General features: G+C 52.7%; 10 protein-coding genes across 10 annotated transcripts; 6 read left to right on the forward strand and 4 right to left on the reverse strand.

Moving 5' to 3' along the window:
* Positions 1–165: 165 nt before the first annotated feature.
* Positions 166–1519, forward strand: PV07_12501 (uncharacterized protein). The gene is made up of 4 exons (XM_016400032.1): positions 166–468; positions 527–637; positions 702–1027; positions 1107–1519. Exons 1-4 carry the CDS (start codon positions 363–365, stop codon positions 1425–1427), a joined length of 864 nt encoding a protein of 287 aa, XP_016242300.1. The 5' UTR covers positions 166–362; the 3' UTR covers positions 1428–1519.
* Positions 1520–4618: 3099 nt separating this feature from the next.
* PV07_12502 (uncharacterized protein) lies at positions 4619–6587 on the forward strand (the record flags this gene model as incomplete). The annotated part of the gene is made up of 12 exons (XM_016400033.1): positions 4619–4737; positions 4804–4836; positions 5221–5270; positions 5325–5409; positions 5466–5484; positions 5544–5570; positions 5626–5726; positions 5786–5945; positions 6011–6229; positions 6297–6376; positions 6430–6515; positions 6568–6587. 12 exons carry the CDS (start codon positions 4619–4621, stop codon positions 6585–6587), a joined length of 999 nt encoding a protein of 332 aa, XP_016242301.1.
* A 650-nt stretch (positions 6588–7237) lies between these two features.
* PV07_12503 (uncharacterized protein) lies at positions 7238–8544 on the forward strand (the record flags this gene model as incomplete). The annotated part of the gene is made up of 5 exons (XM_016400034.1): positions 7238–7356; positions 7447–7593; positions 7633–7767; positions 7881–7987; positions 8090–8544. The coding sequence occupies 5 exons, from the start codon at positions 7238–7240 to the stop codon at positions 8398–8400; spliced, it is 819 nt and encodes a 272-aa protein (XP_016242302.1). The 3' UTR covers positions 8401–8544.
* A 445-nt stretch (positions 8545–8989) lies between these two features.
* Positions 8990–10605, reverse strand: PV07_12504 (uncharacterized protein; the record flags this gene model as incomplete). Its single annotated transcript, XM_016400035.1, has 7 exons — positions 8990–9192; positions 9264–9312; positions 9373–9597; positions 9658–9821; positions 9878–10037; positions 10100–10293; positions 10347–10605. 7 exons carry the CDS (start codon positions 10603–10605, stop codon positions 8990–8992), a joined length of 1254 nt encoding a protein of 417 aa, XP_016242303.1.
* A 671-nt stretch (positions 10606–11276) lies between these two features.
* On the forward strand, positions 11277–12472 carry PV07_12505 (uncharacterized protein; the record flags this gene model as incomplete). The annotated part of the gene is made up of 4 exons (XM_016400036.1): positions 11277–11345; positions 11395–11513; positions 11610–11673; positions 11789–12472. The coding sequence occupies 4 exons, from the start codon at positions 11277–11279 to the stop codon at positions 12470–12472; spliced, it is 936 nt and encodes a 311-aa protein (XP_016242304.1).
* Positions 12473–12566: 94 nt separating this feature from the next.
* PV07_12506 (uncharacterized protein) lies at positions 12567–13966 on the reverse strand (the record flags this gene model as incomplete). Its single annotated transcript, XM_016400037.1, has 9 exons — positions 12567–12659; positions 12740–12885; positions 12960–13053; positions 13102–13129; positions 13187–13322; positions 13382–13502; positions 13559–13764; positions 13822–13851; positions 13903–13966. 9 exons carry the CDS (start codon positions 13964–13966, stop codon positions 12567–12569), a joined length of 918 nt encoding a protein of 305 aa, XP_016242305.1.
* A 626-nt stretch (positions 13967–14592) lies between these two features.
* PV07_12507 (uncharacterized protein) lies at positions 14593–17001 on the forward strand (the record flags this gene model as incomplete). The annotated part of the gene is made up of 10 exons (XM_016400038.1): positions 14593–14689; positions 14750–14810; positions 14876–15059; positions 15145–15271; positions 15321–15349; positions 15425–15481; positions 15641–15866; positions 15923–16142; positions 16197–16334; positions 16752–17001. 10 exons carry the CDS (start codon positions 14593–14595, stop codon positions 16999–17001), a joined length of 1389 nt encoding a protein of 462 aa, XP_016242306.1.
* A 614-nt stretch (positions 17002–17615) lies between these two features.
* Positions 17616–18641, reverse strand: PV07_12508 (uncharacterized protein; the record flags this gene model as incomplete). The annotated part of the gene is made up of 3 exons (XM_016400039.1): positions 17616–18274; positions 18361–18471; positions 18536–18641. 3 exons carry the CDS (start codon positions 18639–18641, stop codon positions 17616–17618), a joined length of 876 nt encoding a protein of 291 aa, XP_016242307.1.
* Positions 18642–19308: 667 nt separating this feature from the next.
* Positions 19309–20286, forward strand: PV07_12509 (uncharacterized protein; the record flags this gene model as incomplete). The annotated part of the gene is made up of 1 exon (XM_016400040.1): positions 19309–20286. The coding sequence occupies one exon, from the start codon at positions 19309–19311 to the stop codon at positions 20284–20286; it is 978 nt and encodes a 325-aa protein (XP_016242308.1).
* A 160-nt stretch (positions 20287–20446) lies between these two features.
* Positions 20447–22174, reverse strand: PV07_12510 (uncharacterized protein; the record flags this gene model as incomplete). The annotated part of the gene is made up of 1 exon (XM_016400041.1): positions 20447–22174. The coding sequence occupies one exon, from the start codon at positions 22172–22174 to the stop codon at positions 20447–20449; it is 1728 nt and encodes a 575-aa protein (XP_016242309.1).
* Positions 22175–24995: the final 2821 nt, after the last annotated feature.

Raw genomic sequence — 24995 nt, forward strand, 5'->3', positions numbered from 1 at the left:
ACGAAAGCCGCCATCAAATGCAAGACGAAAATAACCCACAGTGCACACAGTCATCTCCACCACGATCGGCTGGCGGCGGGTTGCGGACCGGAATTGAGGACCGGTCTTCGGAATTTCGAGCGCAGGGTCAGGGATCGACCCACTTCGGGTAGCATACTGGAAGAGGATCGAGGCCCTCGAAGGACTTCTGGTAACCGGGACATTGTTGATCTGGAACGACGAGACAATGCACGATGAGGCTACACCATCCTCACCAAACATAAACCCAATGCGATCGGCTTCCATATCGCACCTGTTCGGGCTAGAGATATCATTAAACCACACCATTGCCTCCTCACTATCACTCGAAAAGCACCATCGAGATGAGCAACACGGCCGATCCTAGTTTCCGCGAAGTGAAGGACAGACAAGGAGGATCGCACCTACGTACAGCAGACCTCTTTCGCCTAGATGGCCGAACCATCATCAGTGAGTGCATCTCAACCACGTCCTTGTGCAAACGCTGAACTTGTTGATTTTCCCTTAGTCACGGGCGGAGCAGGTTATCTCGGAGTTGAGACGGCGGAAACCGTCCTGGAGGCTGGCGGTCACGTCGTATGTGTAGACGTTGTACCTCAACCACCGCCCGAGCCATGGAGTCAGTCAACGCCCACCCCACTGGACTCCTAGTTTTTGAGGATGTCCCGCATTGACTCGGACAGAGCACTTGCAAGAGGTGGCGGCAAAGTACGGTGCAGTCCTGATTTTCCAACGACTCGACCTGACCGATTCTACGGCCATCGAGACCACATTCGTCGAACTGGTCCCCAAACTCGGCCATCCCATTCGAGGACTCGTCGCGTGTGCCGGCGTTTCTGACAATGACCCTGCGGTGGAATTCTCCATCGATCGATTCCGACGACTCATGGAGGTCAACGTCATTGGAACATTCGCCATAGCACAAGCAGTTGCGAGAGAAATGAAAAAGGCAAACGTCAACGGCAGCATGATACTGGTTGCCAGTATGAGTGGAACAGTGGTGAACAAGGTGAGTTTGCCATTCGGGCCCGCTTCTCCTTGTTCGACAGCTAGGCAGGAGAGTCTGACCCGCACGCTCAATTTTCTAGGGTGTTGATACAGCGGCCTACAACACATCCAAGTCGGGCTTGCTACAGTTGGCACGTTCCCTCGCGGCAGAGTGGGGGTCTCGTAAAGGCATGCCGCTGATCCGGGTTAACACCCTTTCCCCTGGCTACATTCGGACCCCTGCGACGGCAGAGGCGTTGCAAAAGCCCGGCATGGAGAACCAGTGGGTTGGAGACAATATGCTTTACCGCCTGAGCTCGGTGGACGAGTTCCGGGGTCCTATCTTGCTGCTGCTGTCCGACGCGGGTAGCTTCATCACGGCTACCGACCTGCGGGTGGACGGTGGCCATTGTGCGTGGTAGACTCTTCTCGGAGTATCAAGCTCTAAAGCACTAGTATTAGATACTGTAGTATGTTCGCGCACGACCTCTTGATTAAAACCATAGACCCTTGATCAAAAACTGTTTCTCCCGGACATGAGAGCCCCCCGAAGGAAGTAGTTCGCAACCAGAGCAACGGAGGTGAGGTGACGGCGCCCCGTCTCAAGTCATGACCAGAACCTCATCACAAGGCAGCCTGGATTCTCGAATGTCCTGTGCATTCCGCTCGTCCGTCCTCGTCGCCCTTGACCAAGCTTCCTGTTCATCCGCCACGATCCCACTGGCCAGGTGACGCGCCGCGAGCCGGGGCTGGGCCACCTCTTTTGGGGTGTCGAGGAACCAGACTTCGGTCATGAGCTTGGCCGCGTGGCTCCAAGGCGGGCGGTCGAGGGCGCAGTAGTTGCCTTCGACCAGGACGATGTCGACGTCGCGCGGGATCCGAATGGCATCGGGGACAGGGTCCTTGGCCGCGTGGTCGAAGGCCGGGGCGAGGACGACGTCGCGCCGGGGCGTGGCCGTCAGGGCTTGTATCATGTGCAAGAAGCCCGCGGTGTCGAAGGTGAAGGCCGCGCCACGCCGGTGGATGGCTTCGACGGGGTCCGGCATGGCGCTGGCCAGGTGAGCCCGAGTGTAGTGGAAGCCGTCCATGGGGACGACTTCGGCGATAATCGCGGTGCTGCCGGTGCTGGTCATGCTGGTGTCACTCCTTTCGAGCTGCTGTCGATGTCGCCGGTTGATCTCGGCGCACACGAGATTGGCGAATGTGGTTTTGCCCGACCCAGGCACGCCGGCGATGCCCACAACCACTCTTGCCGCCTCTGACGAGGAGGAGGAGGAGGAGGAGGAGGAGTCGCGGGCAGCTCCAACTTGAGCTTTTCCTGTGTCACGCAGAACTGGATCAGTATGAGATTCAGCACAAAAACACCACACAATCTTTGAAAAAGGGCGGATCCGTACCGAGCAACTTTTGGGCCAGTCGGGCGATCTCGACCTGTCCTTGATGTGAGATAGTCGGCGTCCCAAGTGCCATGGCTGAGCGTCCTGCGTCCCGCGTTCCGCAATGGGTGAGAACTTGGGGCTAGAGTTTCGTAGATACTTATAAGGGGATAATGGAGCAGGGAGATCTTTGCGAGTTATGTAGGAGGGAAGAAAAAGAAACTTTATAACTTGGTGTCGGTCAGCGCGTCGAATGAGTTACTCCTCGGTCTGAGGGCCGGCGGCCTTTCAGATTGGGAAAATTAGTACCTCAGAGCGCCAGTCCCGCTAGCAGAAAAGTAACGACTGTTTCCAGGTCAGGGGACCCCTATAAGGATACATATGTAGTCATGACTCTTCCGCCATGGCGGAAAACTACTTGAGAGTACTACTGCTTGGTACTAGTAGCCATCTACATATTACGCTTAGTAGGGTTTAACCCCCGCCAATTTCAACAGCCGGACCGTCATCTCCGCCTTCTCCAGGGGCTCCGAGCGATTGCGCGGGTCCAAGGAGCCGTCTGGAAGATGGGCGAGCTTGGGCCTCAGCCAGATGTTGTCGTGCGCCCAGTGCGTGGTGGCGCCATACTCGTGGAAGACGCGGACTTTTTCGTCGAGAGCCTCGCGTGTGGCCAGCCTAGCCGGGGACATAGAGACGTAGATGACGGTGCGGATGACATTGCTTTGGGCCGTGGGCTCTCCGCCCCAGTGCACAACGCGGGAGTCCCAGAGGATCAGGTCACCCGGCTCGGCGTGGACCTTGATCGGGGCCAAACCCTGGTCGGCGAACCAGGTCATCTCTTGCTCGCTGAAACGCCGCCAGTCGATCGTGGGCCACGACGCCCGGTCGGTCTGGGTGTCGAAGAAGTGGGCGTTGTAGTTGTGCGACCGCGGTAGGAGCATTAGTGAGCCGTCCTCCTCGCCCGCGTGGCTGAGGTTTAGGATCCCCTGGACGCAGTGCCGCCCTCGTTTGTGCGGCGACTGGTCGACATGCGGCCACGCCGGTCGAGGGGGCTTGTCCTGACGGCCCGGAAACGTGACGTTGAGTGAGTCAAAGGAGACGAGCAACTCGTCGGTGCCCCAGACTTTGGCAAAGGCGTCGACGACACCCGGCTCCGTGCGGGCGTCCCACATGAACTTCTCGTGCACGACGCAGTAGTTGTCGAATGTGTTCAGCTTGCTCTGGACGGGCAGGTTTTCGGCCTTCCAGGTCGACGGGTCGTCGATGTCGAGCGCCGTGCCGAACGACTTGAGCCAGCTGAAGGCCTTCTGCCGATATTGACGCGCCCGATCTTCGGGGACGGTACCTCGGACCACGGCGTAGCCGTCTCGCTCAAGGCTCTCTAGTAAGTCGCAGTCGTCGCCTGCTGCATTGATCCTGTGCCGGGTCTTGTTAGGCTTTCTCCAACATAGCTGGTTGTACCTCCCGTAGCTGAGGCCGGATCGACCCTGTAACGCACCTTAGTCTGTTCGACTCCGAGGTCTGAGTGTCGATGATCGATGCCATTGCCGGTTTTTTTTTTTTTTTTTTCGTGCTCCTTTTGAGGTTGTTGAGGTGAGCAACTAACGATTTCTAGTAGTCCAAATACGTTTCTTTCCAAAGGGTCAAATCAATGCGGCACTATATATTTATACCGTTGGCGTCGCCATGACCACTCCTGAATGAGGCGGCAAAACGAATGCACGGCCACCATTCTACACGAGTAGTTCGAACTGCATCCTAGGCACCTTGGCTAAGATGATCCTCCTCGTTCCGCAATCGGTCGTCACCTGATGATCGGGGCAATGCCAGCTCCAGATCTCCTGGACTTCCATTGTAAAGGGTGCTGGACTGTTCGCTTTCAAGCGGGTGAAGTCACTTCTGTTACGGCGGCCTGCAACGTTCTCATTGGGTGGCGGTCTTCCACCCCTGTTCCGCGGTAGAACTTCGCGACTCTTTGATGGGACAAGCTCCGACGAAGGTTTCCCGTCTGATGGAGACCTAGCACCGACATGTCGGGCGGGTTGGAGGATTGCCCCCCAGAAGCCGGTGCATTCGGAGCCTCGAGCCAGGACCCAGAGCTAGGAGGAGTGCGGGCTGGTGCCTCAGTGACGGACGCCTCTCACATCGACACACCAGTAATGCTCTGATAATTGATTGTGTTTCCATTTCAAGTAGATCGATATAGAGCCTACATTGCATTACTCAACCCTTCCAAAATGATCGCAAAGCACGAAGACATCGCTGTACCGGAGAAGAATACAGCATGTGTGATGACGGGAATCGGCAAGCTCGCCATAGAGGATAGGCCATTGCCAGGTGAACCAGGTGACCATGAGTAAGTCAGATAAACGACTGCCTCTGGACATCTGAGGTCGGAACGCAAATAGCTAACAGCAACCAGCGTCATTGTAGCACCCAAACAGACGGGCTTATGGTGAAGGCTTTCATGTTCTTTCTTTCGGGAATCCGCTGACTCTCTCGAGCGGCTCGGATATGCATGTCTTTTTGGAGGGACGGGTACAGTTGCCAGTCGCCTTTAGCATTGAAGGGAGTTTTGCTGACACTAGGACTCGAGGCAGGAGAATCGGTATTCGATAGCCCTTTGATCTTGGGACATGAAGCTGCAGGCGTCGTCGTTAAAAGTGTGTCAGACTCTCTCTCTCAACCCACCCCAGACTCGGCGACATGAAAGCTCACTTCCAGGCAGTTGGGAAAAAGGTGACGGCTCTTCAACCAGGGGAACGTGTTGCCCTTGAGGTACATCACCGCCTGTGTGGCCCCTGTCCACGTTTTGAATCTGATTTTTCCGATGCTATAGCCTGGTATTTGTTGTCGACACTGTGATTTCTGCAAAGCGGGTGAATGTCAGTATTAATCTCTTGCTTGTTTGAACTTCATCCCAAGTGCTGAACGGATATATAGATGGGCAGTGTGGAACGCTCAAGTTTGCTGCCGCCGATGGTTTCGACGGCACTCTTCAAGGATTCTGGACAATCCCTGCTGATTTGTGCGTTTCCTCAACACCTTGGCCATGAACAAGTCAAATGTTAACAAACGGCTTAGTGCATATAAACTGCCAACTGTAATTTCCAACCCTCTCGAGCCTTCTGGTGGCTATTGGCTGACTCCATTAACCTTTAGTCCGTGTCTCTGGAAGAAGGTGCTTTGGTGAGCAGGATCGCTCTCTCAACTAACACGTGCTTGCTAAAGCGCTCAATTTTAGATTGAACCACTTGCGGTCGCTGTGATGGCTGTGGCTTCGGTTGCAAAAATGAAGCACAATTCCAATGTCGCTGTGTTTGGGGCAGGGCCTGTTGGGCTCCTGTTCGTCTTTTCCGCCCTCCACAGAGCCAAGTACCTCTAAATTAACATGCATGCATCAGGACCATGGCCGTGGCCAAAGCTCTGGGAGCCCGACGAATCCTCGCAGTGGACATTAACGAAAGCAGACTGGCCTTCGCAAAGAGCTACGTAGCAACTGACGTCCATCGGTTCGAACCAAAGGCAGGAGGGGAGGACAACATGACTTATTCAAAGCGCTGTGTAGATCCATCCCAGTCCCGCGCAGTCCCCTAACTTAGTAATTGCAACTAACCCACCCGGGGCAGGCTCAAGATCTAAGGGATAAGTTTGGGTTTGCTGAGCGAGGAGAAGAAGGCATTGATCTGGTGGTTGAATGCTCCGGGGCAGAAACTTGCGTTCAAGCTGGTATCTGGTTGGTGAAACGGCGGGGAATTTGCGTCCAAGTCGGAGCCGGACCTGCGAACAATCTGATCCCAATGTCCATCCTCGTCAACAAGGAGGTCACCTTGAAAGGCAGTCTTAGGGTGAGGTCCCGTGTTGAATGTCTGAATCTTCCGATCCCGAGGCTGACCCTCCTTTTTTGGACGATAGTACGGCCCTGGGTGCTATGCCCTTGCAATCGACCTGGTTCGACAAGGTCGTGTCAAACTGGCGCCCCTGATAACCCATCGGTACGTGTGCCTGCGACAACCTGTGAACGCGATCTCATCCACTTTCGTCCCAGATTCCCATTCAAGGACGCCCCGCTGGCTTTCGAAAGTGTTCGGAAAGGAAAAGGTGAAGATGGCAAAATGACCATCAAAGTACTCAGTCAGTGAAGCGATTTCGTTGTTGATCTCGAATGGCTAACATATCCCGACAGTCAATGGGCCAGCATCATAGATGTGGCAGGGGCCAGTGAGGCTGAAAGAAGAGTGCTTTATGAGCAGTCGACAAACGGATATCATCTGACTTGGCCCGTTGTATCAAGTAGGACAGAAGGGCATCACTCACTCTGCGTTCCGGTGCACTGATTGCCTCTCACGAGGAGCCTCTAGGCGTGGCTCCTAGTACAGGATCGACAGAATAGTATATAGACCCAATGCATTCTGATAGAGTCTTATTTCCCTGGAGACAAGAGTACGTCCTTTTCTCCTTTCTCACCAACCAACCCCAATTCGTGTGACATCAGGCCATAGTAGAAAGCGTCCCTTCGCTCACGTTGTGTATGATTGCAGTGCATATGTTTTGGCCCGGCTGTTGGCGTTGAGTGCGAAGAAGTTACCATATACTAATTAGTATCATATGCGGCTTGGTGACCCTGACTTGGGTTAGTGACGTTGGAGATGGACGGTTGAGCTATTGGATGAACTAAGCTACAGTAGCTTTTCTCATATAAAAGGGGCTGCTTGCCAACCATTGAATCTTCTGTTCAGACAGGGCCGGCAGCTGATATTTTCCCACCACCACCACCATCATCTCTACCACGCCGTTGATCCTGACTCAATTGGCGGTGCATCCCTAAGACACACCCATCCCATACTAGCAGCAACATGGACTCTCCTCAAGAAACAGTCCAGCTGGACAACTTCCACACGATCTTCGGTTTGGCGGGCAAAGTGGCCGTCGTCACTGGTGGTTCACGGGGACTAGGTCTTCAAACAGCAAGTGGGTGAGTCCGTTGATGGTCACGCGTTGCCACCACCTATATCTTGCCTACCCATGTGCCCTAGCAGATGGATTTGTTTTTCCTTCTCAACAGGTTCTTGCAAAGTGGATGTTCCAAGGTGTACCTTGTCGCGCGCGGTGCGGCGGACCTTGACGCAGCAGCCGAAGCCCTGAACTCGCTCTCGACGCCGCTCAAACATGGCGATGCAAAGGCGATTCCGATTGTGGCTGACATTTCCACGTACGAGGGTTGTGTGCAGATGGCGTGACAAATCATCAGCTCCACTGACCACGTCGACGTCCTGGTCGCCAACGCCGGGGCCACTTTCATCGGCAGGTTTGACGACTACAAAGAGCAAGACTTTGCCAACGTCATGAACGTCAACGTCAACAGTGTGTTTTTCTCCACGCAGCAGTACGTGTGTTGTGCCCTCTGGAGATCGAATCCCCGCGCAATGCGCATTACCCCCCTATACCTAAGCCAGTTTGTTAGCATTCTTCTGACACTCTCCCTGTTACTCGATTCAGATTGACTTCTCTACTCGAGGCCGCAGGCACCGTGCAGGATCCTTCTCGTGTCATCATGGTCTCCTCCGTTGCCGGTGTCGTCATTGGAGACGTTGGCGAGCATGGCAGTAAGTTAGATTTCCCATGCCCATGCCCATCCCATCCACAGATTTCCCAGGTCCGTCTTTGGCCCGGCTTGCTACTAGTAACTAACGCGAGTCGGGCCCAAGCGTACGCTTACGCCGCTTCCAATGCTGCGGTGGTCCATTTGATGCACAATCTGGCCGTGGAGCTCGGCCCGAGACACATCACAGTCAACGTCGTGGCTCCAGGGATCATTCCCACCAAGATGAGCGGCGCTCTGATGGCTCGACATGGAGGACTGGAGGCGGTGGCCAAGCAGGTTCCCGATCAGCAGTTGGGCGCCAAAGAAGACGTCGCGGGAACCATGGTCTTTCTGACAAGTCGGGCCAGTAGACACATCAACGGCTGCACCGTCGTATTGGATGGTGGAAGCTTCCTGGTTCGAGGATGTGCGTGATTCGGCACGTTGCAGCACTGGGGCAAAAAGGAGACATAGTAGACCTTTGACATTTCATGCTGGTTAAATCATCTCAGAGCTGGAGCTGATCATACTACGCTTGCACTATGTAAGAAACTCTCCGGTCAAGATTCCTGGCCTCAGGCAAGCAATAAATCTGCACCAGTTTCATCGGTATGCACATCTACACATAAGCCTCTTGCCCTCCTACTTTCACACAACCTCCTGTGCTAGCTTGGGGACTGCTTCGATGTGGGACGTGGACACTGAAGGGTCAAGTGTCGAGTCATGAGCTTCGTTGGCGACTCGCCTGACCCTGTCAGCCCTTTCACCATCGAAGATGACGCTGATCTCTTCGATCGTCAAGTTCTTCGTCTCCGGGAAGCCAAAGTAGATTATGGCCACATACACGGCCAGGATTCAGATGAAGACCCCGTAGTACTTCCACGCAATGGCGTTGAGAATGATAGGGTTCACCCACTGATTGACGGCGTTGGCCGAGCCCTGAAAAATGTCGTAGATGGCCTGCCCTTTTTGCGCGTAGACTGTAAGGCAGGATCTCGACAGAGTACATGTCTGACAGCGGAGTTCAGGCAATGGTATAGAAGCCGAAGAAGATGAACAAGAACGGGATGACGGCAATGCCCAGGCTCTTCGTGCCTTCGTGGGCATATGCTCCCGACAAGCCCATCATGATGGTGAAGGCGACCAGCATCCCGATAGTGGAAGCCAGCCACAGAAGCCGTCGCCCAACTCTGTCCACAGACAGTGCGGCCATGGTGGACAGAATCACTGATTTTCAAACGTCAGCTCGTATACTTATCCGTGTTCGACGTTGGGATGGACGAGGACAGAAAACTCACGGTTCCAAATCTGCAGACCAAGATTCAGCTCGGCCTGTTCCTTGATAGACTTGATTCCAATGTTTGCCAGAATCGGTGACAGTTAGTACGACACAATGCTGTTGCCCACCCAATTGGTGCCGATGGCGATCGAGATGAGGATGAACAGCCGATGTCTGTTGATCGGCCTCAAGTAATCGACATATCGTGTTTGCGAGTTCTTCTCCTCCGCTCGCAAACTTTCAGGGATTTCCTTGTATTCAAGGCGAACTAGCTCATCCGGCTCTCCGCCGTTCGTGTGGTACTCAGTCAAGACTTGTAGTGCTTCGTCGGATTTCCCTTGCTTCGCAAGCCACTAAGAGACCGTTTAGCTTTTGATCAAACAGATGGCAGGGTAATGCAGGAAGTTACTTACTCTGGGCGGCGACTCCGGCATGGTCATGGTCATGAGAAAGGTCACTGTCGGACCTACGAGCTGCAGGTAGCACGGGATGCGCCAGGCCTTGGTACCGCTAAGATGTCGTATGCCGAGGCAGATACTCGCAGAGATAACAGCCGCAATATAGTAAATGGTTGTGTCTATGATCTAGGTTAGAACAACAACCCGGATAATGATGGTTCTGCGGAAAACTTACACATGCTGCCAATCTGGGCTCGGAAACGGGGATGGGCAAACTCTTGAAGCAGAGTCGAAGCAATAGTGAGGCCCATAGAGATACCAATACCCATGAAGACTCGGCCGGCAATGTACATGCCCAAGTTGATCGCAGCCGAGTTTACAACTGCTCCGACAACCTAATGTCCACATCAGTCGTTTCAACCCTGCTCCAAGTCCTTCGTTACATGTCGCAACTTACATTGATAAAAATGCCCACCCATACAGCATATCGTCGCCCCCATCGGCTGGCAATGACTTCTGCGAAATAGGGCGACACCAAGCCAGGGAATAATGCAGCGGAGTTCATCAGGTCCAGAGTGTTGCCTTTGGGGTGGCTGAAGAAGGTCTGCCACGAGTTGATGGTTTGAAGTCCGTTGAAAAGACTTCCGTCATCTGCGTCTGCTTAGCCTGGATGGAGAGAAAAGCAGCGCAAGGACATGACGAACATCCATTGAAGAAGAGCGTGCCACATAGACCGATGCAATGGAATACATTGCGACGCAGGGCTAGCCAACACCTGTCAGTACGCGAGGGAGGCTTCTCATGGGGAATTGACAACATAATAGGATCTGCCCACCAGTTCGAATTTGTATTGTTGGCACACTGCTTGTAATTGATGCGCGGCACTGGAGCTGTGTTGGCTGTAATGCCTCCCATACCGTAGATCGAGTGTTCAGAGGAAGTTGCGGTGGGCGAATAATGCATCGCACTTCATGCAATACAATACTGGTATTAGGCTGCCTCTACATTCGGCTTGATAACGCATTCTATCAGCCAAGATATAAGTGTGGCCAGTGGGAGTTTCCGAACTAGTCAAGCTTTTCAAGATGAGGCATCCCAACTTCGCCACGTCCACTAAAAGAAACCCCGGAGGCGGGGGAATTGGCGATGTACTGGGTGGGGAAACTGACCAGTAAGATCAGGAGGGTGGACGAGAATCGATTGTCGCTCTTGGTTGACTCCTACGGAGAGTATTTTGCTAAACATGAAGACCGATTCGTGTTGATCAGGTTTGCAGCTGGTGGCAGCTTCCGCCGCCGCCGGAGCTCCGAAGAGCGGCAAAGTCCCAGGCGGCTTTTCTGCCGCCTGCCGCCTTGTATGGATCAGGATTCGTGGGGAAGTTCTCAGACAGTTTCTCATCGGAGCATTGCAGATCAAAACTGTGGAGCCTCACGTACAATTCTACTGGTTCTTTCCATGGTCCACCAAAAGCGAGAGCAAATTCGCTTGGACGACAGTCACAGTACGCCGCTACAGATAACTAATACTAGGAATGACCATCAATACTCGAGTATACTGATACATTGCAATTCTCCTTGTAGCGGGACTTGGATAGACCTTCTTTCTCATGCTTGTCGCTCCAAATAGCTTACATCATGGCAGCGCAAACAGCAGACACCCTTCCCAAGATGCCATATGTGCGTCTCGGGAACAGTGGCTTAAAGGTGAGCCCGGCCACGGGCGCATGGTCAGTAATGGTGTTAACGCTACTAGGTATCGCGCTTGATCTTGGGGTGTGCTTCGTACGGGACCAAAAGCGATGTCGCATGGAGAATTGAGGAAGCAGAAGCCCTTACACATTTGAAGGAAAGCATCACAAATCTCTATCCGTGGTAAGTTGAGATGGGCCAATTTTGAGCCGAACAGCGTGCTTGGGAACTTGGATTCAATACCTTTGATACCTCAAACTTCTATTGCAATGGAGCCAGCGAGGAAATTCTCGGGAAGTTCGTTCAGACTGTTCCTCGCGAGTCCGTCGTGATCATGACCAAGGTACGATGTCCGCACGAGACTCTTAAGTGAAAAGCTTCCTCATCTTGAAAACCAGTCGTGCAATCCAGTCGGTGACCCTGAGAAGTAAGGGCCGGCGGGCTACACATTGACACAGGGGAACAATCGCAAGCACATCTTCGACAACGTCAAGGCAGCATTGAAGAGACTACAAACAGACTACATTGACGTCCTACAACTCCATCGCTTCGATTACGAAACTCCCATCGAGGAGACCATGAGAGCCCTGCACGACGTGGTTCAAGCAGGCTACGTTCGCTACATTGGCATGAGCAGCTGTTGGGCATGGCAGTTCCATGCAATGCAAATCTATGCTCTCAACAATGGCCTCACCCCTTTTGTCAACTGCCAAAATTTCTACAACTTGCTGTATCGAGAAGAAGAGCGCGAGATGATGCCCTTGCTCAAGTATCTAGGAGCTGGCTCCACTCCATGGAGCCCCATGGCAAAGGGCCACCTGACTCGTCCACTTTCCAGGACATACGAAACCGTGCGGTCGACATCCGATCTGTATCACGATGAAGCGATAACAAACGAAGAGTGGGAGAAAGAGATCAACCGGCGAGTGGAAAAGCTATCCATTCGACGTGGACTTTCCATGGCGCAGGTCGCTTTGGCGTGGGTGCTGCACAAAGACTGCGTGTGTGCACCGATAGTGGGAATAACCAAGCTCGAACGGTTCGACGAGATCGTGAAAACACTGGAGGTCAAGCTAGATGACGACGAGATCAAATTCCTGGAAGAGCCATATCACGCTCGACATTCTGTCGGCTTCATTTGATAGAATGATAATGGAAAGCTTTAAGCGCCTCGATTCTCAACCACCCATAAGATCGCGCTCCCGAGGGCGTGAACTATGCTTTCCAAATTTCCGCTTAGACACAGGCTGGGTGACGAAGAAGAATTCCACCGTCAACGGCCAGGCAGGTTCCCGTGATGTAGCCGTTGGTCGCCAAAACCAGTACAGCCTGATGAGAGGCAAAGAGTCAGTTCACAGAATCCGCCGTTGGGTCAAAGTCTTATCAAGCCATTTCAGCGATCGACTTACTCCTGCCATTTCTTGATCTGTTCCAGGACGCCCCGTGGGCACGTTGGCGCCCACCTTCTTCATCTCTGCGTCGTACTCTTCTTGCGGCCAGTTGGTCTTGTTCGTGGCGTCGGAGCTGCCGTACGTGAGCTCGGATGGAAAATAGCCTTCAGTCAAAGTATTGGTCAGCTCTCGAGTTGCAGGTCACCAAGGTGATGGGATCACCCCTTTAGGCGCGTACCAGGACATATGGCGTTGACTCGAATACTGATTCCGGGTGTGATCAACTCATATGCCAACATCTTCGTGAGGTGGTTGGCCGCCGCCTTACTGCACTGCATCCCATGTCAGCGAGATGCCATCAAGCGGCGGCGGTCTCGTACGTTGTAGGCGTACTGGCTGTTTTGTGACCTGCATTCGTAGAGTCAATTTACGGTGGTCGGTTTTCTCTTCATTGAGAAACTTTACCATTTTGTCATTCCGCTTTGAGAGGAAACATTGATGATGTTGCCTGGAGCATGGGAAGGACTCTTGACAGCCGCGGACAAAAGTGGCACGAATGCAGCGCTGACAAAGTAGATCTGGGTGTTGTTGGACAAGGATACTGGCAATATCTTAGCGAAAGACATATTCTGGTGAGATATGCCGGGGAGGGGGAGGTACCTTGCTGCCAGTCATTGATGTCCTCGTCGAACATAGCTTTCCCATAAACCTCGGGTCCATCTTCAGGCTTGGCTGCTGCTCGCCCACTACCAATACCAGCATTGTTTACGAGTCTGGAATCCTTCCCAGTCAGTCATCGGATTGCTTCGAGTACGGCTCTGGCACTTGCATGTTGACGTAGTCGTTGCTCTTGGAAATTTCCTCAACGGCTCGACGAATGCTATCCTTTGAAGTCACATCCATCTGCAGGGGGACTAGCGAGCCTCCCGAATTGCCTAGTGCCGCGGGTGAGCCATGCGCTTTGGCGCTGGCTTCGAGGACTTCACGTCGGCGACCTGTGATGTACACCTTTGCTCCATTCACTGCAAATACCTGTGCGATCACTTAATTTTTTCGTCAATGTCGAGTCCAATAAGTAGCGACGATCGCACTCGACTTACTCAGGCCAATCCCCGTTCCGCCGCCAGTAACTAAGGGGAAGTTAGCCACATGCTCAATCCAGCTCGCATTTTCAGCATTACCAACTGCAACACATCCTCGCAGATCGAACAGGGTCCTGGCTGACAACGGGTGCGCTTCAGCCATAATGCTTGTTTCTTTCTTGTTGACCCCGAAAAGTCAGTGGCGAGATTGAGGCACTTCTGTTTGTACTTCAACAAAACTTGAAGCCGGATCTAGGATTGCAGATTTTCGCATTGTCAGTTCGCGTTTCGACAGCTTTGAGAGGGCCAATGAGCGAGCGTTCACAATCCGGCGCTTGCCTGGCGGTATACCGCTCGTTGCCGCCTCCGCTACCCCTCGATGGAAGTCTGCAGCATTAGGTTCGAATGAGAGGTGATCTACCGTCACGTACCGCAAAAGTTTTAGGCTAAACCATTTTCGAAGACCGAATACAGGCTCATGGCGTATCATGGTGACCTTTAGATCCAGATTCAATTCCAGTGCTACATCGTAGCAAGGAAAGAGAATAAGATAACGGGGATTTGCAGAGGCCCATGGGCAGAGCGCGTTCAGGCTGGGGCACCGTAATTACATATCGGGGTAAGCTTGAGCGATGGCCCCCCTAAAAGAAGCGAGATCATGCTGCCTCTTGAAAAACAAAGGACTATATGAATACTCTGGGATGGCACTGCTTCTCAAAATTCTCGAAAACCCACACGCATAATTGCTGCTCTGTTTTGCTTGTCTGTTTTGCTTCACGAGAATCCATCATGGGCGGCCCGGTTGCTTCTCATGTCGCTGGCACAACCGTGCCAGACTTCAAGAACATCGCGAACAATACCCATGGACACTGGTGGCTGGATCCATGTAGGTCTTTGAACCAGTGCCCTTGAAACAAGAATACTGTATCATTGACAGGCTTCACAGGCTTGAGAATGAATGTATTTCATTGCCTCGGTCTATGCATTGACTTTGTTTTTCAATGGATGTATGTTATAGGAGAACCCGCACTCATAGATGTTGCCTCCCTAACTCTGCACAAGATGACGGCAGTCTACTCAATGGTATCCAAAGCATCAATCAATGGCAAGACTATTTTCATACCCCTTCGGCCCACACCCTTGGCTTGATGGCTTCGGCTGGATTTCTCCCGGGCGTCGCTGCTGGGTTCGCCGCAGATCGATTCGGCCAGTACTTCGGTCGTCGACCGACAGTCTGGCTAGGTTCTCTCATCTCTGTAAGTTTCGGGCCACCGCGGTGCCTCTCTCAGAACCACTGACTGCGGTGTGATAGATTGATCATTTGTAATGGTCACAGCGAAGAGTACCGCCTCATTCTGCGGCGGCCGTGCCTTTATGGGATTCGGGGTGAATTTTGCTCTGGTTGCCGCTCCTCCGATGCTTCAAGAAATTGCACATCCTCGGATCCGGTCCCAGCTTGGTGGCTTCTGTAAGTGATAGTATTCTCCGACTGTATTCCAACGACTGACATTGGCTAGACACCTGCATCTACTACATTGCCGCCATTGTCTGAGGAAGTGCCTGCTTGGGATGCCTCAGAGTTAAAGGCGAACTCGGATGGCGGTTACCATGCTACATTCAGGCCGTTGGGCCTGCGCTCACCATTCTGATGACGCTGACAGCTCCGGAATCTCCGCGGGTAAGTCAAGTCGAGAGGGTAGAAGACCTCGAGCTCATCGTGTGTAGTGACTTGCGAAAAAAGGGGAAGCTTGAACAAGCCCGAAGAGTCCTTGTCAGGTATCACGCCAATGGGCATGAGGACGATGCCCTTGTTGGTTATGAATGGCGCGAGGTTTAGGAGGCTCTTCGCGAAGAGGACGAGAATGCCCAAACCAAGTACACCGATTACCTGAGAGGCTCCGGAAATCGGCATCGACTCCCAATCATTCTAGTTGTCTCTGTTGGCACCAATTGGGTCGGCAATGGAATCATCTCCTACTATCTCAGTCCGACCCTCCAGACGCTGGGCATCACGGACTCTAGATCTCAGCTGGAGATCATTATCGGTATGAATGTGTGGAATTGTAAGTTTTTCCCTGCTGCTTGTTCCAAAAATTTAAAACGCTGATGCGTGAATTAGTTTTTGTCTCAACAATCGCCGCTGTATATGTGGACCATATCGGCCGACGTCCTCTGTGGCTGGTGTCCACAGCTGGCATGCTCGCCAATCTAATCACCGTCATGGGTCTTTCTGCTTCATATTCGAAATCCCACGCCAGTGGAGTCGGTATTGCCGTCATCCCCTTTCTATTTCTCTTCTATGGCGCCTATGATCTGGCTTGGACGCAATTGGCATCTTCGTAAGTGTGCGCCTACCACTCCCACCACGGCACAAGTGCTGAAATATAACCTAGTTATCTAATCGAAATTCTGCCTTTCTCGATTCACACCAAGGGCCAGGCCAATTTCGTCTGCTTTCAAACCTTAGTAGTTGCTGGCAACACCTGGGTGAACCCCATTGCACTTGCGGCAACAGCGTGGTTTTCGATACTGTATCGATAAGCCTAATACAATACTAGTATTAATTAGGTAGTATTAGTATCATCATTATGCTCTTAGCATCTTAATACTAGTACTATATCTAGACTAGTGTACTCAGATCGAGCCTAGTCTATCTATATATAGTCTAGCGTAAAGGCGCTCTTAAATTTCCGCCCCCCCGCCTTACTCGGCCTTCCGTTAGTTTTGGCCCCAAAACGCTTCTGCTAAAGTATTATAATACCTTCGGAAGGATACTTATGATACGCGCTAATACTAGTATTATCATAATACCTTTCGATACCTGAGGTATCAAAAACCACGCTGTGTGGCAATCGAGTGGAAATAGTGAGTGTTGCTACAATCTCGGACTCAACGGGGTGTGCATGATGTTTTCCTGAGGCAATACTAACAGTGACGTTTTCTCGCAGTTACTCTGTCTACATAGGCATCACGGCGGCGCTCTGCGTCATTATCTGGTTCAAATTCCCGGAGACCAAGAACTTGACGATCAAGGAGATCGCAATTCGCTTCGATGGCGATAGGGCGAAGGGTATTCTTGAGGCTTCTCGTGGAGATGGTGGAGTCCCTGAACCTTTCGAAGCTGCCTCGGCCACTATCACTGGTGAAAAGGCCGTTGCCGGTGATCCAACAGAACACGTGGAGTTCCCTGGCCAGTGAAGGCCGAAAGTAGGACCAAGACTTTCTCGCCGGTAGTAGGCTACGTCGTAACCAATACGCCTACCATGTCACTTTCGCAGGAGACAAGTCCGAGACACACGTTGATTTTCTGCAATGACAGGGGATAGCCTAGCCACCAGCTCGAACTGAAGCAGCAATACACATGATGAAAACAAGACTACTTTGACGGAACTTGGGAGATGGTACACAGAGACTGTTGGAAATTGATATATAGCTTTTACGCACCTGGAGACTGCTCTGCTATTGGAGGCCCTTTGTTCTTTACTTGAATCCCAAGTGAACTGCAGTCTCCGGTCGAGGCCGCAGTATTTACTAGGACCTACAGGGTGAGGTGGTCTTCGGACACACAGTCAGCCAATAAATACTACTCTCATTGATGTAAGAAACCTACTTCCACCATGGCAGGGAACTCGCCTAGATGAGATGACATACTGATGATGGATGCAGAAGTTATAGATTAGCAAGACAAGATTGAATGCATCTCACAAGCATCCGACGCTCCAAAGATATCTTACTCGCGTGGCACTCATCCGAGGGGCCAACCCCCTGACGAAATACACCACCATGGACTCCATACCGCTATCTCCGACACCTCACCAAGCACAATGACCTCCGTCGATTCTCAGATCAGTGGCGGTCATAAAGCTACTCGCGTCAGACAGCAGGTAAATGATTGGTCCTCGCAGTTCATCCGGGAAGCAGAGTCGATGGAGCATATTCTGGCCATTCCAGCGTGCTTCCATGTCGTCGTGTTTGAGGGCGTCTTCAGTTGCCGCGGTCCGTACGTAGCCTGGGCTTAGGGTGTTGACTCGAATTAGGGGCATGTCGCGTCTGGCACCCCATTCGGAGGCGAGACTGCGACCCAGTTGCAGGACGGCAGACTTGGCCGAGTTGTACGCGCTCGAGTCGGCGCCTTGGTTGACGACGTGCCCACTCATGGATGCTATGAGGACCATGCTCCCGCTGTGATCGGCGCCCTGCATGGCTCTCGCGACCGCCTGGGCGGCGATGAACGTTGCCATGACATTGATCTCGAGTAGCCGGCGGAAATCATTGGGAGGGTAGGTAATCGACGGGCCCGTGTCAGATTGACCAACACACGCCAACAGCCCGCGGATGGGATGTCGAAGCTCCTCCCGAAGCGTTCCCAAGGCTTGCCGCACGGACTCCTCGCTGGTCACGTCGCAAGACCGGTATAGAATGCTCGATCCGTTACTTTTCGCGCACGCGTCCAGAGCGTCTTGCCAGAAATCTTACTCAGTCAACCGTCCTCACGCGGATGGATTGAGATCTGGGCTGGTCTGTGACAACCCGCCGAGACCATGGACTTCGACTCACTCCATACGTCTTGCAAAGGCTTTTCGTACCGATCGAGGATAACGGCGTCCCCGCCACTTTGCAATATAGCCTCCGTAGCCTTTGTACCAATTCCCCCGATTCCTCCTGTGACTATGTCTTTCTCAGCCGTGCTTGGTTCCAAGTCAGGAATGCCCAAAAAATAACCACAACCTACCGATTATGCTTCGGCGATCCAACCGAAACAGCGACTGCGTGCTTACCTCAGGGCCACCTTGCCGTGGTTTGGCTTCAGGAGGCGGTGCATCGACGTGGCCGCCCATGTTTGTCAAAGTCGAGAGTGTATCCCAAAAGGCTGTCTAAGACCGGATAGCGCACAAAAAGCGCTTCAGACGTCGCAGGGTGGTTGGTAAAAGTGAGGGCTCTTGCGTTGAAGTTTCGTCTCAGGGTAAGGGTCACCCGGTATCTATGCCAGAGTACGACCAGCAAAATGGAAGGATGCATTGACAGATACTTGTTGGAGCGATTCGCCAGGCTGTATGTCTCCAAAAACGGCTGTCCCTAGTGTCGTCGATCTATGGTCTGCGGAAGGGCGGGTTCCCGCCTTGCGCCCGCCGGCACGAGCGGACTCCTTGCGAAGAACCGGTGTCTTTGGAAGCACCCAGGAAAGCATAGTCGAGAGTCAAAAAGCTCTGAGAAATTGCACAGTTCATCCACGACACGTCGAACAAGGGCAGTTCTTCCCCGTTGAAAAGGACTAGTCTACAAGCTCGATAACATGAGATTTGTGAGGTTATCCGGGCTAAATTGCGCAGAGATGAGCTGAACCTTCCGCAGCAAAACCCGAGTGTAGTGGTGATAGGACCTGGAGAGGCCCGACTACAAGAGTCTCACATACCAGAAGTCACCGGGCCCAACGATGCAATTGTCCGAATAGAACGTGTCGGAGTTTGTGGGAGCGATGTTAGTTATCCCCCTCGAGCTTTTACTATGAGTGTCGTTTGCATAAAGTCGTCTAATCACGGTTACACAGTGCATTTCTGGGACGATGGCGCTATTGACGGCAAACCTGTGTCCCAGACAGAATATTTGCCTCTAGGACATGAAGCCGTCGGGTCTGTGTTTACAGTCGGTGACAAGGTCGAACATCTCAAAGTCGGTGACAGAGTTGCAGTTGAACCCGCTACGCCTTGCCGGGTCTGTATTCGGTGCAGAGAAGGCCTGTACAACTTGTGTCCAAATATCAGGTTTGCCGGATCATCAACCGCCGATCCAGCATGTTTGGCAAAGTTCTACAAGGCGCAGGCCGACTTTTGCTATAAACTTCCCGACCATATCACCTGGGAAGAGAGAGCGATGATTGAACCCTTGGCCGTGGCAGCACACTCGGTAATGATGATCGGCATCAAACTGGGGCAAGGCCTTGTCATCTTTGGTGCCGGCACGATTGGTCTGGTCTGCGAAGCAGTCGTCAAAATGTTCGGGGCTCGAGGAATCGTGTCTGTCGACATCTTGGACCACAAGTTGGATTTCGCCAAAAGGTTTCTGAACAGTCACACTTACAAATCGACCGCTGACAAGTCCCCCGAGGAGACTGCTGCCGATATCATCAGACAGGCCGAGCTCGGCCAGGGGGCAGACGCCGTGATAGAAGCTTCGGGGTCTGCAATTTGTACCAACACCGCAGTCCATGTGCTGAGGAAGGGCGGCCAGTTTGTCCAGACCGGTATTGGCAAACATGTCATCGATTTCCCCATCTTTCAGTTCAGCATCAAGGAACTGCACATGCATGGGGCATTCCGCCACGGCGAGGGAGATTTCCGACTAGCTATCGACGCATTGCAACATTCCTTGATTCCCGTCAAAGACCTAATCTCTCAGCTCTATGACTTCGAGGACACTGAGACGGCTTTGGGTGCAACCTTGAAGGGCCAGGGTATCAAGAACATGGTACAGGGCCCGCGATAAGGCCTCAAAAGTACATAGGAATATCATGGTAACAGTTTCATGTGCAGTCCATCCTGGAAATTGTCTCTTTGGCAGATCGCTATTCAGTATCTTCGACATCATCTGTGACCTTATATGCTAATCTAACCTCATTGAGGGTGGCCTCTGACGGTGAAGCTGTCTATCTGGTCGCTGCTGGGCCAGCTGAAGTTGGGAGAAAATTCCTGTACCAGTCCGCCGGGTGGGCCTTACGTGTATCATTGACCTCGTCTGTATCTTCCTGGTGCAGCAGGAATCCGTGGTAGTTGTCGGCGGTAATGGCGTCGCATATCCTGCGGTAATGCCCAAAGCCACCTGTATAGACTGGGAATGGCCGCACTTGACCCGTGAGATTGGAGCCATCGTACCACGAGCTGGGCGCGTATGGGTACATGGTTTTCTGAGCCTCAGAATGAACATGGCTGATCCAGGCATCGGTAGCATCACCCCTTGCCTCGATCTCGTCGACCTTGTGAGTGCGTAGGTAGGTCAGGCACTCTGCAACCCAATCGACGTGTTGCTCCAAGGTTGGTGGGACGTTCGAGATGACACCAGGCCCGCCCGGGCCCGCGAGGGTGATCAAATTCGGAAACCCAGGTGTGGCCAAGCCCAAATAGGAGTAAGGACCATCTTTCCAGACATCTTTCAACTTCTGGCCGCCCCGTCCCGTTACATCAATTTGGAGCATTGGCCCTGTAATGGCTTCGAATCCTGTTGCAAAGACTACCAAATCAAATTCGTATTCGGTGTCTCCAGCGGTCAAGCCCTTTGTAGTCATCTGCCTGATGGGAGACGCCCGGAGATCGACCAATTTGACATTTTCTTGGTTGTAGACTTGGTAATAATTGGTTTCCAAAGGGACACGCTTGGCGCCAATGGGATAGGAAGTGGGCTTGAGCAGGGCGGCGGTGTCGGGGTCTTTCACAATGGCGTCGATTTGCTCGCGCACGAAATCAGCAGCGACCTTGTTGGCTTCATGATCTGAACCAATGTCGTTAAAGGTGCCAAACATGAACCGGAATCCGCCAAGGTTCCACCCAGCCTGCAGGCCCTTGCGCTGTTCTTCTGGAGTTGCTTCCTTCAGAGATTTCGTACCGACGTAGAAAGGCAATCCGCCGGGAGAGTATCGTGTGACTTTGATGAGCTCAGGGTAGTTGGCCTTCCACAGTCGTTGGACGTCAGGGTCGAGAGGTTGATTACGTAGGGGAATGGTAAATGTCGGAGTTCGCTGGAACACCGTGAGATGAGCGGCCGTCTTAGCGATCTCTTGTATGATCTGGATACCAGATGACCCTGTACCGATGACTGCTATTCGCAAACCCGTGAAATCGATAGGCTCTGCCGGCCATCGTCCTGTGTGCACCCAGCGGCCCTCGAATTTGTCGATGCCTGGCACGGCAGGAGTAGCAGGAACCGAGAGATTGCCAACCGCACTGACAAAGAACCTTGCTGAGACGCTGTCACCGGTGCCGGTGGTTATAGTCCATCGCCGCGTCTTCTCATCATACACGGCTGTGGTCACTTTTGTTTTGAATTGGAAATGCCGCCGCAGATCGAACCGGTCGGCAGCGTGCGAAAGATACGACAAAACCTCACCTCCGCTAGGGTAGCGCTCAGTCCACGTCCACTCTTGACACAGCTCTTCATCGAACGTATAGCAATATGTCAAGCTTTCCGAGTCGCAGCGCGCTCCCGGATATCTATTCCACCACCAAGTTCCTCCTACATCGTCTGCGGCTTCGAAACCACGGACCCTGAACCCAAGCTTGTTCAGAGAGTAAATCATGTAGAGACCAGAGAAGCCGGCTCCAACGACGACGACGTCGGTTTCGCCGACGTGGCCGTTGGCGCTGGTGCTGCCGATAGCCATGGCCGGCTGTTGCTGTTGCTGTTGCTGTTGCTGTAGCTGTAGCTGTAGCTGTAGCTGTAGCTCTTTGCGAAATATAATACGCATACAAATATAGCGAACCGAATAGAAGACTTGAACTCCGCGATTTAAACCTGACACGCCGTCTCCAGAGGCGGGTGGAACAGCCGCACTTTGGATAGTCGCGAGGACGGCGAATGGATGAGAACCTAGGCCACCATCAATACAGATTTGGACTCTAGTGCGCTTGGGTGGCTGTCAAACCGCAAAAATAGTCCAATTGTGCTGCCGTCGTTTCCAGGTTGCCACCCTTCTTTGGCGGGATTGCTTGTGAAACCTGACCTTGTATTCGCCCAGTCTACTCCTGTCTTTGGACGTTCTTCAGGAGACCAGAGCCGTGCAAAATATCACCAGAGCACATGCATGGCGCCCTGTCTCCGCGGGCTGGCGGTTTATCCGAGGCCAAAGAGGGTCTCGCATTACAAGCCAGCAAAAATGATCGCTCCGCGTACCGCTCGCCTTCATCCCGCACCTGGTCCTGCTCCATTACCAAATTTGCTAGACAGCATCCGCAATTCCGCCTTTCGGCCGCCTGTTATCAGGACCGCTATGCATTGGCTATAATCACGCCAGCGTTCTTCTATCGTGGGCGGCCATTCTGGGCACGCAAAGTCGTGATTCTCCATACCAGCGTTAGACTTTGTGGAGCACGCTTCAAATCTTGTATTAGTCAAATTTCAATGACACTGTGTCTAAGCATATTGCTCAGGGATAGTGAGGCTCTCATAAGGCCGACAGAGCGTAGAAGGAGAGGCATGTAATCATTCTTGCAGTTGCTTTGGTACTGAAATCGGGTGGGGCTATACTCGAGCATATCCAGTACAGAGCACGCCCTAACTGAAATCGATGCCAATTTGCTTTTCGTGCAATCAGGTCCTCTGATCCGGACGACTGGACCAGGAACTGCAATCCTTGGGACTAAACAAAGTCGAAGTGCAGGGTACAAAACGAGCACAATCTGAGAACTATAGCGGCCGAAATCGTCCTGGCGGTGATTCTCAAGCTTCTTGTAGGCCACCCCACACCATTCACACCTCTCATAGGCCTACACCTGTCGCTTTCCTCCAGCCGTTTCCAGAGCTGAAACATATTTGGAAAACTTGCGTGGAGGGATCTTGTTCTCATACATCTCATCGAGTTCGGCCTGGGTTCTGTTCTTGGTCTGGATTGGATCTGAAATTAGCGTCCAGTCTGCGGACGAGCAAGAGAAGGGTGTTAAATACCTCTGGGACCAAAAAGTAATTTCCAATGGTTGCCAGTGCCGTTGTGATGACGAACAGGAACAAAGTCCTGGTTCCCCAATTGCGAGCACTTGGCCCAGAAGACGCAAGCATGTATGGAACAGCCACGGTCAATATCGTGGAAGTCAAATCGTAGGTCATGGTAGAGAAAGCTGCCGTTCTAGCCTTGAGGCGAGGAGTGCCCGTCTCCGAGACCAATGCCCACGAGACTCCAGCGAAGGACGAGGCGTACGAGAAGACCCAAAGAAAAACGAAGGCCAGTGCGGCGTTGTTGAGTGCCTTCGTCTTGTGAAAGCATCCAGTAACGGCAATGACCAGATTGCAGATGGTGCAGCAAATGCCACCTGTAATCATCAGAGTTCGTCGTCCAACCAGTTCAACCGTAAAGAAGGAGCAGATCAGGCCGACCAGCAACACAATAGTGACGATCATAGTGGCCAAGAATGGATCTCCGATACCAGCCTGTTGAACGAAGTAGGAGGTGTAGGTGAAAACAACAATCACTCCGGAGAATATCTGGGTAGAGATTGCCAAAGAGGCCGCAGCAGTTCGGATTCGGTTCGTGCCCTGGAACAGCTCCATCCAGGATGCAGCGGACGAATCGGCTCTCTGTCGTTCCAGCTCATACTTGATGGCGTTCATCTCGTGATCCGGGTCGAACGTACTCACGTGCTTGTAGACGCGGTTCAGCACCTTGAGTGCCTTTTCGTCCTGCCCTTTGCGTGCATAGTGCCAGGGGGATTCGGGAAGCCACAACAGCCCACCAAAAATCCAAAGTCCATGAAAGGCCCATTCCGTGTAGATGGCACGGCGCCAGTCGAGCGGGTTGTGGTTTTGAATCACATACAAGATGACTGATGCCAGCAGCTGACCAATCGCGAATAGAAAGCCATAGAGCATGAGAAAAGTCCCCCGAATCTGCGGAGGCGCAAGCTCGGTCACATACTACGTCCAATCAACGCTCCATCATATTCAGTCATTGAATGGGTTCGACTTACAACTGGGACAGTGGCAGTGGTGAGACCCTGCGCAACGCCGAACACAAGCTTTGCGACAGCCCACTGTGCAGGTGCATGGGCAGTCATTTCGAGAATCGTTCCCTAGATAGTTGGTGAGTCCAGAGAGCAACACGTAAATATATCCAGCACTTACAACAATGTAGCAGCAGGTGAAGAAATACATGCCGCCCAGCCGACCAAACTTGTCGTTCCACCAACCAGCCAGCAAACTACCAAAGATCATTCCGGTTGGCATCATGGAACCCCACAGAGAGACCGAGGACGCAGCGAGGGAAATTTTCCCTTCCGAATGGACTGTACCGAACTGGTTGATGAACCCCTGATTGCTGATGATATTGCCTGACGGAGACATTCGTACATAATCTTTCCCGGTCGGTTGTATGGGGAGGTACTTACCAGGTAACTGGTTCTGGTAGCCATCGTTCATGACACCAAGGTTTGCCATAACGCACAGGAGCCCGGGGTACCAGAAGTACTTCAGAGCCTGGATCCTGGTAAATCTAG

Source organism: Cladophialophora immunda (genome assembly GCF_000835495.1).
Source record: "Cladophialophora immunda strain CBS 83496 unplaced genomic scaffold supercont1.10, whole genome shotgun sequence".
Lineage (NCBI taxonomy): Eukaryota > Fungi > Ascomycota > Eurotiomycetes > Chaetothyriales > Herpotrichiellaceae > Cladophialophora > Cladophialophora immunda.